The following is a 15,088-nucleotide window of genomic DNA, read 5'->3' on the forward strand; positions in this document are numbered from 1 at the left end:
TTGGAAAAATTACTTAACTTCCTTGGCACATGGTTAAGTGATTGGCTGCTAACCAAGAAGTTGGCAGTTTGAATGCACCCACTGCTCCTTGAAAACCCTATAAGACCAATTTTTACTCTGTCCTCTACAGTCACTATGAGTCAGAATCAAACTGATGGCAATGGGTTTGATTTGGTTTTTGGTTTCCTTATGTTTCGGTTTTCCATCTATGAAAAGGAGGTAAATTTTCAACCTCTGTCATAAGGATTAAATGAGTTGTGTACAGAATTTATCAATGTCTTCATAGTTGATGTTGTTAGGTGCCCTCGAGTGGGTTCTGACTCATAACAACCATATGTACAACAGAATGAAACACTGCCCAGTCCTGCGTCACACTCAATCATTGTTATGCTTGAGCCCATTGTTGTAGCCACTCTGTAAGTCCATCTCTTTGAGGGTCTTCCTCTTTTTCACCAACCCGCTATTTTACCAAGCATGATGTCCTTCCCCAGGGACTCATCCCTCCTGATAACACGTCCAAAGTATGTGAGACATAAGTCTCACCATCCTTGCTTCGATGGAGCATTCTGGTTGTAGTACTTCCAAGACAGTTTTGTTTGTTCTTTTGATGGTTCATGGTATATCCAATATTCTTCACCAACACCATGATTCAAACACATCAGTTCTTCTCTGGTCTTCCTTATTCATTGTCCAGCTTTTCCATGCTTACAAGGTGATTGAAAACACTATGGCTTGAATCAAGCTCACCTTAGTCTTCAAGGTGGCCTCTCTGCTTTTTAACACATTAAAGAGGTCTTTCGCAGCAGATTTGCCCAAGGCAATGCATCTTTTGATTTCTTGACTGCTACTTCCATGGGTGTTGATTGTGGATCTAAGTAAAACGAAATCCTTGACAACTTCAGTCTTTTCTCTGTTTATCACATTGCTTATTGATCCATTTGTGAAGATTTTTGTTATCTTTATGTTGAGGCATAATCCATAGTAAAGGCTGTGGTTTTTGATCTTCATCAGTACTTTAGATCCTCTTCACTTTCAACAACCAACGTTGTGTCATCTGCATAATGAAGGTTGTTAATGAGTCTTCCTCCAATCTTAATGCCCTGTTCTTCCTCCAATCTTAATGCCCTGTTCTTCCTCATATAGTCCAGATTCTTGGATTATTTGCTTCTCATACAGATTGAATAGGTATGGTGAAAGGATACAACACGGACACACACCTTTCTTGACTTTAATCCATGCAGTATCCCCCTGTTCTGTTCGAACGGCTGCCTCTTGATCTATGCACAGGTTCCTCATGAGTGCAATGAGTTGTTCTAGAATTCCCATTCTTTGCAATGTTATCCATAATTTTTTATGATCCACACAGTAGAATGAATTTGCATCATCAATAAAACATAGGTAAACATTTTTCTGGTATTCTTTGCTTTCAGCCAAGACCCATCTGACATCAGCAATAATATCCCTGGTTCCACGTCCTCTTCTGAATCTGGTTTGAATTTCTGGCAGTTTCCTGTCGATATACTGCTGCAGCCACTTCTGAACTATCTTCAGCAGAATTTTACTTACATGTGACACTAATGTTATTGTTTGGAAATTTCCACATTCACATTGTTCTCCATGGTTATTGCTTAATAACTAGTAAAGAAAATAGTACAAAAAAGCTATAAAAATGTAGTCAGAGCTTCTTTTGCTTTTCCAGTCTTCAAACAGTTATGGCAAAACAGTTGCCGTAGAGTCGAATCCTTTCATGGTGACTCAGTTTGGTCAGAGTAGAGCTGTGCTGCATAGGGTTTTCAATGGCTGATTATTTGGAAATAGGCCTTTCTTCCAAGGCATCCCTGCATGGACTCGAGTTTCCAACCTTTCAGTTAGCAGCTGAAAGCCGTTTGTAGCACCCATGGCTCCACGGGTGTGACGAGGAATCCTTAATCACTGCATTCTGCTCAGGCCAGTAGAAACCTTGGGATAGTGTGAAAGATACCCCTTTTTATTAGGAAATAAGTTTTGTAACTTTTAAAAGAACACATTTTTGTAGTAAAATGTAACTTTCTATGTACAAATTGCAATAATCAATGAGTACAGAGCTCGAGTCATTTTCTAAGATTTGGAAATGCAAAAGGCTGAATAAATTTCTTTCAAGTTTGCTTTTAAGATACAGTGAAGAAAAGCAGTTGTAGGGAAGAATTATAGGAAATATTTTCACAGTTATTTTGTTTCAAAAATACTGTTAATAAATTGAAATTATTAAACTGAAGTGCTAATTTTTATTTTCCATTAGCTTAATAATTGTACAACAGCTTTTCAAATTTACTTAAATTACAGGGTGCTTTATGCTGAATTAGTGCTCATCTAGTTGATCTCATCATCCAGGTTCAGTTGTAATCTTAAAAATTTAATGATGTTGTTTATAAAATGCATGCAAGCCTATTTCAAATTCCTAAAAAAATCAGTTACTCGCTAGGATGCAAACATAGTTGACTGGGCTAATTTACAACTTTCATTAATAAATCTTTGTCTAGTGCTCTAATAATAACTCTTTATGCAGTAAGAACAATATTTCTAGTATTTTTAGAAGTTTGTATTATTTTTAAAAAAGATTAATTAAAGAGACAAACCTCCATGAATTCTAAAAAAAAGAAAACTTTTTTTGGAGGGAAAAAATGAGAAAAATAAGAAAGCCAACATTTTTGAAACAAAATGAAATTGTAAGGGCATAATCTGGTCACCTTTATGGTAATGAATTCAGAAAAGGAGAAATAAAGTAAAAGATTTCTAAGTAAATAAACCAAAAACAAAACCCATTGCCTTTCAGTCGATTCTGACTCATAGAGACCCTATAGGACAGGGTAGAACTGCCCTATAGAGTTTCCAGGGAGCACCTGGCGGATTCGAACTGCCAACCCTTTGGTTAGCAGCCGTAGCACTTAACCACTACGCCACCATGGTTTCCACCAACTATAAATTAGCAATTATGAAATATAAACTAAAAAATAACTACAAAGAACACTAAGAATTGTCAAACATCCATGTTTCTGCTTCAATAAATTCAAAACCACCTAAATGGCTTCTAAGCAGGCTAAATAATATATTCTAAGAGCAAATAATTTTAATTTTGTTTAAATACTTAAATCATATAAAAAGATTAAAGGGTACGAATAAAAACCCAAACCCATTGTCTCTTGAGTCAAATCTGACTCATAGCAACCCTATAGGACTAGTAGAGCTACCCCACAGAGTTTCCAAGGCTGTAATCTTTATGAAAACAGACTGCCACGTCTTTCTCCCTGGAGCAACTGGTAGGTTCAAACCACTTACATTTTGGTTAGCACCAGAGTGCTTAACCACTGCACCACCAGGGGTCCTTAAAGGGTACTAGCTATGCCCAAATAGGTAACCTTAGAAAGGGAGCACAAATAACTTGAAAGACAACAGTCATTTTTAATATAGATGCAAATTTACTAGATAAAATATTAAAATAAAGAATAAGTAAATGAACTGTGTTATATTCAGTTGCAATGCACTATCGCACAGCAACAAAAATGTTAAAAACTATATCTACATATGCAATATAAATAAACCTGAGATATAGAATACCAGTACCAGGCCAGTTGCCTTTGAGTCGATTCCAACTCTTGGTGATCCCATGTGTATCAGAGTAGAATTGTGCTCTGTAGGGTTTTGGATGACTGGTTTTTCAGAAGTAGACTGCCAACCCTTTCTTTCCAGGCACTCCTGGGTAGAGGCTTCCAACCTCCAATCTTTCAGTTAAGCAGATGAGCACGTTACAGTTTGCACCACCCAAGTACACCTAGAAATGTAATATTAAGTCCAAAAAGCATATCCCAGAAGGTGACATAAAGTTGATACCATATATACAATACTACTGCACATACAATACAATAGACAGAGATAGAGATGGGGGAGAATGAGGTGTGTTTGTGTGTGTGTATTTGTATGTGTGCACACAAGGTAATGATAAACAGGAAATACAGAATATTAAATATCTTTGAGAACATAACATAACACGTTATTGAAATGTAAGAGATACACAATGGCATGTATAAATTATTGGGTATTTGATTGGGAAGTGTATTCTTAGATGTTCTTTGCTCCATTAAAATAAATTGAGGAAGAAAAAGGAAAGGAAGAGGAAGGAAGGGAAGAAGAGAGAGAAAAAGAGGGAGGGAGAAAAGAAGGAACTGAGGAAGAAAGGAAAGGAAGAAGGGAGGAAGGAAGACAGATCATGCTTGGCGCAAAATGAATAATATTTCCTCCATCACGATCATTCCCATCATGAATGACTAAGTATATCTAGTAACTGTATATATCAGAAGAAGAAGTTTTATGAACTAAAGCATGTTTCAGTACATTTCTGGCTCGATTTTATATTAGAAGCTTTAAAATTGTGAACACTGTAATAAATGAATATGCATTGTAGGGCAAGTAGTTTCATTTTTAACTTTAATGATACAATGCTGGTACAAAATTAGTAATAATTTAATTTTATTTAATCCTATTAACATTTGAAAGGAGAAAAGAAATATTTTAGAAAATGTTAATTTATACTTCGATACAGATTCCTTAATTAAAGCAATACTATGGTTTGTAAAAATAGCAAGATTATCTGAGTGAGCATGTTTTAATTGAAATCAGAATTACACAACGATGCTGATTGTTACCCAAGAAAATAAGCTGACATTATTACTGGCACTTTTACAACAATAAGATTGTTCAACATATGCGAATAGAACATAAACATAACATCAATAGCCTTTACAAAGGAGAAAAAATGAGAAGGAATAATAAAAAATTTATTAAGAATGTTAATACCCATCTCAGTGTAAGCTGTACGTCACAGCATTATTGAAAAGAGTGAAAAATAGAAAACAATCTAAGTATCTGAAAATAAACAATATTTTAAATAAAGTTTAATAACATTTTGAAGGGGGCGCATTAATGAAAATTATCATGAAAAATATTTTAAATATCTTTTAGATACAAAATTTCCAAAGCGGAGTGTACAAATTGATCCTATTTTGTAAATGTTTTCTTATGGGGCGTATAAATAAGCACAATTTCTGCAAGTGTACACAAAATAATGATTGTAATTAAGGATAAAGTATTCCTCCAGTGAGGTATTAAATTTTTTGCATGTATACATATAATAAAAAGGATAATTCTTAATATTTTATCCAATAGAAATGATAAAGTACAACATATAAGAATTTTTTCCAGCTTGTTTCTTTTTACTTCATAGCAGCAAAAAGATAACTATGAGTTTAGAAAACTAGTGCTTTTAGGGCCAGGTTTTGAAATAAAAAACTCAGACATGCGCTTCATCGAATTATTATGTCTATCAGATCATTTGCTCTTAACTTGAGCAAATATTTGTTGCCCAATGTCAAAAGCATTAAACCATTTCCAAAAAAACTCAGATCATAAACCTAACAGAGAGAAAAAATAAACTGTATCATGTAGTAAACACTATCCTTCTACTTTAAATTACACAATTTAAAATACATTCTTTTCCACTAATTCAGTTTTGCTAACCAACATCTTTGCCTGTCTTGAAGTTTCTCTTTTTCTTCTTTTTTAATTATTGAATATCTTACATCCATTCCCTCTAAATGAATTAAGGAATCATGCATTATGTAGATTAACATATTTTATTCCTTTATTAAATAACTGTTTTCTAACTTTCATATTTTTTATTATATTTTGTTCCCTCATACACTAATTCTCCAGTGAATTATCTCCAAGTTGTTGATGGTAATGTTGGATTTCAGATACCCATAGGGCAATCTAAGTACATTCTTCTTTGATCTCATCTTCATTTGTTACTGTTTATTTTCGTAATATGTCCTTGTTCTAACCTCTCCCTCATTCTTCAAAATGCATTGAACGTGCTTGTAGCTTCAGTGAAGTATCAGAATAATCTCAAATCCAGGAAAGAGAAGTTTGCTCTGCAGTCGGTGCAAAGCTGACAATCAATAGTTTTCGATAACAGTGATAAGCTGTCATTGCACAAAGTGTTGATCAGCGCTTTGAAAGAACTAAATCTTTACTTTTTAAAATGTATTACAATTGTGAAGTTAATTCTACAGGAAATGTACCTCTCAATCTTTTTATGGTCAATTGTCTCCTAGAGCTGCTCATGTGCTGTTCAGGAACCCTAGGGTAATCAGCATTCCCTCCACACTCATACAGTGCGGTGTCTGGTTTCAACCACTGAAGTATTAGAAGTGCAGGTGGAAGTGCATACATCCAACTTTTGCTCTTTTATTATTGAATTCATACAAGATAAAATGAGGAACGATTAATGATTTATTCAAAGTGATATAATCAAATGTCATCTTTAAATCACCCTTATTGTTTGTAACATAAACGGTATTTGTTGTTATTCTTAAATATTGAAAAATAAAGCAATGCCATTATTTTACTTACCTTTCGCAGTATATGTTTGTATTCTTTTTTCATAATGAAAGGTGTCTTTACCTGGTTGTGATATCAGGGGTATGCTGGCTATATAGAATGAGTTTGGGAGTATTCCGTCCTTTTCTATGCTCTGAAACACTCTTAGCAGTAATGGTGTTAACTCTTCTCTGAATGTTTGGTACAACTCTGTGGTGAAGCCGTCAGGGCCAGAGCATTTTTTGGTTAGGAGTTTTTTGATTACCTTTTCAATCTCTTCTTTTGTTATGGGTTCATTTAGTTGTTCTACCTCTGTTTCTGTTAGTTTAGGTAGGTAGAGTGTTTCTAGCAATTCATCCATTTCTTCTAGGTTTTCAAATTTGTTAGAATACAATTTTTCATAGTAATCTGGTATGATTCTTTTAATTTCAGTTGGGTCTGTTGTACTGTCACCCATCTTATTCCTTATTCAGGTTATTTACTTCCTCTCCTGTTTTTCTTTTGTCAGTTCGCCCAATGGTTTATCAATTTTGTTAATATTTTCTCAAAGAACCAGCTTTTTGTCTTGTTAACTCTTTCGATTGTTTTTGTTTTCTATTTCATTTAGTTCTGCTCTAACTGTTATTATTTGCTTTCTTTTGGTGCCTGAAGGTTTCTTTTGTTGCTCTCTTTCTGTTTGTTCAAGTTGTAGGGATAATTCTTTGATTTTGGCTCTTTCTTCTTTTGGGATGTGTGCATTTATTGATATAAATTGACTTCTGAGCACTGTTTTAGCTGTGCCCCAAAGGTTCTGATAGGAAGTATTTTCATTCTCATTGGATTCTATGAATTTCTTTATTCCATATTTAATGTCTTTTTTATAACCCAGTCTTTTTTGAGCAGGGCATTGTTCAGTTTCCAAGTGTTTGATTTCTTTTCCCTGCTTTCTGTTTTTGTTTCTACTTTTATGGCTTATGGTCAGAGAAGATGCTTTGTAGTATTTCGATGTTTTGGATTCTGCTAAGGCTTGCTTTATGACCTAATATGTGGTTTATTCTAGAGAATGTTCCATGTACACTGGAAAATAAAGTTACACTTGACTGCTCTCGGGTGGAGTGTTCTGTATATGTTTCTGAGGTCAAGTTTTTTGATTGCGGCATTTCGATCTTCCGTGTCTTTATTGAATTTCTTTCTGGATGTCCTGTCCTTCACCGAAAGTGTTGTGTTGACGTCTCCTAATATAATTGTGGACCTGTCTATCTCACTTTTCAATGCTGTTAGAGTTTGTTTTATGTATCTTGCAGCCCTGTCATTGGGTACATAAATATTTAATATGGTTATATCCTCCTGGTATATTGTCCCTTTTTTCATTATATAGTGTCCTTCTTTATCGTTTGTGGTGGATTTAACTTTAAAGCCTATTTTGTCAGAAATTAATATTGGCACTCCTGTTCTTTTTTGATTGTTATTTGCTTGATATATTTTTTCTGTATTTTGAGTTTTATTTTGTTTGCATCTTTAAGTCTAATGTCTGTCTCTTGTAGGCAGCATATAGGCGGATCGTGTTTTTTTTAATACTTTTTGCCACTCTGTGTCTCTTTATTGGTTTATTTAGTCATTTACATTCAGGTCAATTATGTGTAGGTTTTTTTTTTTTATGAGTTTAGTGCTGTCATTCTGATGTCTTTTTTTTTGTGTATTGTGGACAGTTTCTTTTTCCCACTTAATTTTTTGTGCTGAGTCATTTATCTTTATGTATAGTCTTTTCCTCTTATTCGTAGTTGTTGATTTTGCTTCTGCTGAGTCTCTTTTTTTTCTTGGATTTTATTTTGATGAGTAGGATAGGTAGTCTCCTTTGTAGTTACCTTAACACTTACTCCTATTTTTCTAAGTTTAAACCCAGCTTTTATTTTTTTATATTGCCTTGTCTTCCTCTCCATATGGAAGATCTATGACTACGTTTCTTAGTCCCTCTTTATTGTTTTAATGTTGTCTTCTTTTATGTAATAACATCACTCAACAGCTTCTATCTCAGGCCCAGGGAAATCAACAGCCACAGAAGCCAGCTTGGGGGCAGGGGGCACCGTAAAATATACTCAAGTACTTAGCTTTTGCTGAGAGTGCCGTTCTTTTTTGTTTCTGGAGGTGTGAGTAGGCTGTGTGGCAGGCTGGTTCTCTCTGAGGAAGCTGTGCCCAAATGCTAACACCATCCTGCAGCAGGGAATGGTGCCTGAGGGATCCTAGTGATTCAGGTCTGGTAACTCCTCTCCCCTTCTGAACCACCTCTCCATCCGCTTGCCACTCTGTCCATTTTCTAACTTTCCCTTTGATGTTCAGGGCTCCTAGCTTGTCATAAATACAATCATTTCATTTGTTTTTTCAGTTCTTTCTTGTAAGAGGGATGGCTGGAAATGTCTGGATATTCCGCCATCTTGGCCCCACCTCTCAGTGATTTTTTTTGGAAGGAATCTTTTTTCTGAGCTCTCGTTCACAACAGTGGGCTTAAAAGATTCCATAAAGCACATTGCAAACAAATGCGCTGCCACCTAGGCTTCGTTGTTCCATTTATAGAGCACAGACAGAGTAGATTTAGCATAATTCTTAAGGGTCCTAGGTTTTTGGAATAGTAAATGAGCATTGGCTTCAACTTAAACTCACTAGGTGCATTAGTTCCTAACAAGAGAGTCAGCCTGTCTTTAAAACTTCAAAACCCAGCCAACGACATCTCTTCTTTAGCTTCGAAAGTTCTAAATGGCATCTTCTTCCCATACAAGGCTGTTTCGTCCACATTGCAAACCTGTGGCCTAGTGTATCCTCCTTCCTCAGTTCTCTCAGCGAGACCTCCCGGATGACTTGCTGCAGCTTCTGCATCAGCACTTGCCGCCTCACCTCGCACTGTTATGTGATGGAGGTGGCTTAGTTCCTTAAACCTCAGGATCCAACCTCTGCTGGCTTCAGACTTTTCTTCTGCAGCTTCCTCACCCCTCTTAGCTTTCATAGAATTGAAGAAAATTAGGGTCTTGCTCTGGTTTAGGCTTTGGCTTAAGGGAATGTCGTCTGGTTTGATCTTCTATCCGGACCACTAAAATTTTCTCCATATCAGCAATAAGGTTGTTTCATTTTCTTATCATTTGTGCGTTCATTGGTGTAGCACTTTTAGTTTTCTTCAAGAACTTTTCCTTTGCTTTCATAACTTTGCCAACAGTTTGATACAAGAGCTTTTGGCATGTCTTGGCTTTTTACAAGCTTTCCTTACTAAGCTTAATCATTTCTGGCTTTTGATTTAAAGTTAGAGACATGTAACTCTTTCACTTGCACACTTAGAAGCCATTTTAGGGTTATTAATTGGCCCAATTTCAATATTGCTGTGTCTCAGGGAATAGGGAAGTCCAAGGAAAGGGAGAGAGATGGGAGAAGGGATCATCAATGGGGTAGTCAGAACACACACAGCAACTATCAATTACATTCACGCTCTTATACAGGTGCAGTTCGTGGTGTCCCCAAACAATTACAAGAGTAACATCAAAGGTCACTGATCACAGATCACAATAACAGAACAATAATGAAAAAGTTAGAAATATTGCAAAAATTACCAAAACGTGACACAGAGACACGAAGTTAGCACATGCGGTTGGAAAAATGGTAAGATAGATTTATCTGATGCAACTTTGCCACAAACCTACAATTTGTAAAAATCGCAAGATCTGTGAAGTCCAATAAAGTGCCAAGCACAATAAAATTTGGTATGCCTGTATATAAAAAATATAATGATACCTGAAGAAGGAATTGGAGTTGTCAATAATTTCATTCTACTGGTGTCAATAATCAATGTCCATGGAAAGTAGTCAAGAAATCAAATGATGTGTTGTGTTGCATAGGGAAAATCTGTTGCAAAAGATCTCTTTCAATTTTTTAAAAACAAAGATGTCACTTTCATAACTAAGGTGCATCTGATGAAAGTCATGGTCCTTTCAGTCACCATATACGCATGTGGAAGTTGGGCAAATAATAAGAAAGAAGAATTAATACATTCAAATTGTGGTGTTGGTGAAGAACACTGAATATACCATGAACTGCCAAAAGAAGAAACAAATGACTTTTATAAGAAACAATCAGAATGTCCCTTAGAAACAAGAATGGAGAGATTTTGTCTAGTTTACTTTGGGCATAATCAGGAAATACCAATTGCTACAAAAGGACATCATGGTAAAGAAGAAGGTCAATGAAAATGAGGAAAATCCTCAATGAGATGGATTGGCACAATAAGCACAACAACAGACTCAAACATAGCAATGATTTTGAAGATGGAACAGGATCAGGCAACATTTGTTTTGTAATGCATTAGGTCTCCATCAGTAGGAGCCCAGTCAACAGCAACTAATAATATTTTCCAGGATATCTCCCTTTAAAAAATAATCAGACATGCAGATACTACAGAAGAGATAAGGAGAAATGGAAGGTGGTAAGTGCTGGCTGTTTTTCTGATTATTATTATTTATTTATTAAAAATTACCATAATACTTTGTGATTTAAAGCAACCATTTACTGGGCTCACAGATTCTGTTGTCAGAAATTCTTCAGAGTACAGCAATGCATGTCTCTTCTTAATGATGTCTACAGACTCGCATGGATATTTGGACACTAGAGGTTTGAATTATCTGAAGGTAACTTCACTCACGTATCTGGTGGTTGATGTTTTTGTCAGGTCTTTTTTTTTTTTGGCTACCTTCCTGCCTATAAGCAACTCTCCATGTAGTGTCCATGTAGGGCCGATTGGGGCTTTTTCACATCATGGTGGCTGGGTTCCAAGTGTAAGAGTCTTCAAATAGAGGGAGCTAGAAGGGAGTTGTGGCTTTTTATGACCTAGACTTGAAGTCACATAACATGTCTTCTGTAATACTTTACTGGTTAAAGAAGTTACTAGTTTTTCCAAAATTTAAGGAAAGGAAACTTAGACCCCACCTGTCTTGGGAGAAATGTCAAAACAGTTTTTAAAAGCATGTTGGGTGGAAAGTAGTGTTGTGGTGCAATCATTTAGAAAAATAGCTATGTGCCATAGAGGTGAAGGTGGACGACAGAGCATGTTGCTTTGTTTCTTATTCAATGAGGCTATGCAGATAATGAAACAATACAGGAAGTTTCTCTAGCACATTACTCTACAAATTTATCTCCTCAAGTTATTCTAGGCCAACTTGTATCTGTCTTTTTAAATTTGCACGAACCTTCCTGAAAGCCTTCAACTTCTTATAATTTATCTTGAAAAGATCAGAGAATCCACCAGTATTCTAATAATAGATATTCTTTGATGTATTCATGTTTACTTTTCCCACTGGCAATTAAGTTTAATAGGCAAATATTTTTAGGAACATTAACTTGAGAAATGTATGGTAACTCTTGGCAAAGCTAACTGATACAACTTGAGAAAATCTTGTGTTAATAGCTTAATCAGCACCAAACTGCAAAACAATTGGTTTACCGCACATTCAATAGGACAATTATAAAGTTCTGTAAATTATGTGTTCCAGGAACTGACACTTTAGATTAAAAAATAGACAATTTCATACTCATACTTTGGAGGGAATGGAACATAATTTTATCATTAAACAAGTCATTAAATTTTAAGACATTTATGTTCAATAGCATTTACTATGACAAGCTTGTACAAAATTAAAAAGCAGTCATTATAATAGAAGTCATAAAATTCCTGATATATTCTCTATTTAATGCATTCATTGGCATGTGCAAGAGATTAAACTTGCTTTATGTGTTCTTAAAAAAAAAACTATGTGTTAAATCAATTACTAGTATATTAGATCACATATTATTTTTTCTGCAGTTATGAGAATTTTCCCACTCTAAATGCTTAAAATCACATAAAGGAAACATATGATTCACTTCAAAGGAAATCATGCCTCCTTATTATGTAGACAATTAACATTTTTTAAAAAATCACTTATAAAATAATTCTCTATATTTTTGAAGATTACCCCCTCTTGGAATATTTTAAGTATGTTTTATGACGACAAAATTAAATTCATCTAACAATTTTCAAAAAGGTGGTCTTTAAATAAAACAAGAAACATTATTTATTAAACAAGTCCAACACTCCAAGGATTTATATTCTATAATACGATCAAACCTCCCATTCATTTTATCCTAAAATGAGGATACACTTTTGCAATTTTATACAGTTTTTTTTTTCTGTTTTGTATTTCTAATATGTAAGGCTTTCATCTTGAAGAACAGAAAGTTAAATTCATAATAGATAGAATGGAAATGATTCTAAAATCAGGTAACCTAAAGTAATCCAAAAAATTAAATATAATTTCGTGAACCAGAAGAATTAAACTATTTCTTGTTCAATGTTTCTGTAATGTCTTCACATTAATTATTTCAGTAGATAGCCTTATTTGTCTGAAGTGGGAATACATTTTTGAATGTAGCCCTGAAGGCTTGTTTTACTTGCTGGTTCCTCAAAGTATAAATGACTGGGTTCAACAATGGGGCAAACTGAAGTACTGAGCACACCTACTGCTTTGCTTAAAGTAACTCTTTCATTTGCTGATGGTTTTATGTAGATGAATATACAACAGCCATAAGTGATGGAGACAACAATCATGTGTGAAGAGCAAGTGGAAAAGGCTTTTTTCTTTTGCTGAGCTGAAGGGAATTTTAGAATTGTCTTGATAATATAAGGGTAAGAAATGATTACTAATAACAAGATGACAATGAGTGTCATCAGAGCTATTAAAAGACCAATCAACTCTAATAAATGTGTGTCTAAGCAAGAAAGTTGCAGGACAGGAGAAATGTCACAAATGAAATGGTCAATGATATTGGAAGCACAGAAATCCAGATTAAGACCCAAAGTGAGTGGAGGGAAAATGACCGAGAAGGCAGTTACCCAAGAGCTAAGTACAAGCTGGTGACACAGTCTGCTGCTCACGACGGATGTATAATGCAAGGGTTTGCAGATGGCAACGTAGCGGTCATAGGACACAGCAGCCAGAAGGAAAAACTCTGTAACCCCAGAAAAGATATAAAAAAAACATCTGAAATGCACAACCGTTATAGGAAATGGTCTTTTCCTTGCTTAGAATGGTGATTAGAAATCTGGGGATGCAAGCAGTTGTGAATGAGATTTCCAGGAAAGAGAAATTACGAAGGAAGAAATACACTGGGGTCTTGAGATGGGAATCCAGCAGAGTGAGGGCAATGATGGTTAAGTTTCCTATCATGCTCAACAAGTAACTGAGAAATAGAAATAAGAAAATGACAGTCTGTAACTGAAAATTATCTGTCAGTCCCAGTAGAATAAACCCTATCTTCCCTGTATGATTCTTCATTTCTTTTTTATGCTTTCAATCAAATTCTAGGGAAAAAAAATTACAAAAATCAGAAATTATATGAGTAGTTTTATCTCCAGAAGAAGGTATATTAAAGGACTCATATTCATAAACATGACCATTTACAATGAAATACTCCATGGAATTTGAAGACATGATCCACAGCAGAACAACAGAAACTGTTAACTTAGAGTTGAAATGTACTATAGAATTTAAAAGCAAAGATGTTACTTTGAGGACTGACCCAAGCCATGGTATTTTCAATTGTTTCATATGCATACAAAAGCAGGACAATGAATAAGGCAAACTGACAAAGAATTGATGCCTTTGAAATATGGTGTTGGAGAAGAATATTGCCAGAAGAACAAAAAAAATCTATCTTGAAAGAAGTACAGCTGGATTGCTCCTTAGGAGCAAGGATGCCAAGACTTCATCTGACAACCCTGGACATGTCCTGAAGAGGGACCAGTCCCTGGAATGGGACATCAGTCTTGGTAAAGTAGAAGGTGAGTGAAAAAGAGGAAGACCCTTAACGAGACAGATTGACACAGTGGCTGCAAAAATGAGCTCAAACAGCAATGATTGTGAGGATGGCACCGAACCAGGCAGTGTTTCATTCTGTTGTACATAGGGTCTCTATGAGTCAGACCGGCTCACATAACTACAACAACATAGAAGTTAGCTCAGTTTTGGAAATTGACCTACAAAACCTGTTTTAGTTGATGTTTTTTCTAACAAGTTGGATGTCAAATGTATCTAATTCAAAATTTGTTCAGATGGTAGATAAATGAAATTATTCAGGTTTTGGAGATAATTTATTCATTTTTAACTATTAATTTTACCAAAATAAAACATAGCCAGTTTGATAAATTAAGACCCACAATTAAATCCTGTAACTTAGATTTCTAGCCTACTCCTCATATCTTATGTCTTATGAAGATAGAAATGGCAAAACAGGAGTGTAATACCACAAGAAAGTATTAGTTGAATTTGGATTGAAAAAAAAAAGTAAAGTATTTACCAAGCAAATATAGACATATTGACAAAAAAAAAAAAAAACTATTCATGATTTAGATATTCTACTAGCACCACCACATGTAACCAAGACCACAAGAACACAAGAGAGAATACAGAAAATGTATCTCTTCACAATGTGCGCCCAGTTACGGGTACCTGAAGTCTGTACCTACTCGCCAGTTGCAGTTTCATAAGGGTGAAAAGTCACTGTTTTCTTACCACATTTCCTATACTGTCATGTCCCAGTGGTACAGTAGTTAAGAGCTATGGCTGCTAACCAAAGTATGTTTTAGTTTTCCATCTACAAAAAGGAAGTAAATTGTTCTGACCCAGTT

At 35.1% G+C, this 15,088-nt stretch overlaps 1 protein-coding gene across 1 annotated transcript; it reads right to left on the bottom strand.

The window, feature by feature from the left end:
* Positions 1-9,094: 9,094 nt before the first annotated feature.
* Positions 9,095-13,628, bottom strand: LOC100663003 (olfactory receptor 6C70-like). Its single transcript, XM_064285153.1, has 3 exons — positions 13,567-13,628; positions 12,853-13,442; positions 9,095-9,381 (listed from the first exon to the last, which is right to left on the bottom strand). Exons 1-3 carry the CDS (start codon positions 13,626-13,628, stop codon positions 9,095-9,097), a joined length of 939 nt encoding a protein of 312 aa, XP_064141223.1.
* Between the last annotated feature and the right edge of the window lie 1,460 nt (positions 13,629-15,088).

Source organism: Loxodonta africana, chromosome 4, assembly GCF_030014295.1.
Source record: "Loxodonta africana isolate mLoxAfr1 chromosome 4, mLoxAfr1.hap2, whole genome shotgun sequence".
NCBI classification, from domain to species: Eukaryota; Metazoa; Chordata; class Mammalia; order Proboscidea; family Elephantidae; genus Loxodonta; species Loxodonta africana.

What these genes read in the sequence shown, in the direction of transcription:
- LOC100663003 (XM_064285153.1), bottom strand. Translation starts at nt 13,628, where the DNA reads ATGATAGGAAACTTAACCATCATTGCCCTCACTCTGCTGGATTCCCAT. An exon ending in TCCCATCTCAAGACCCCAGT is followed by an intron (nt 13,443 to 13,566) that starts GTATTTCTTCCT and finishes TGTGCATTTCAG; the next exon opens with ATGTTTTTTTTATATCTTTT. An exon ending in ATACTTTGAGGAACCAGCAA is followed by an intron (nt 9,382 to 12,852) that starts GTAAAACAAGCC and finishes ATTCTATGAAAG; the next exon opens with CTAAGAGGGGTGAGGAAGCT.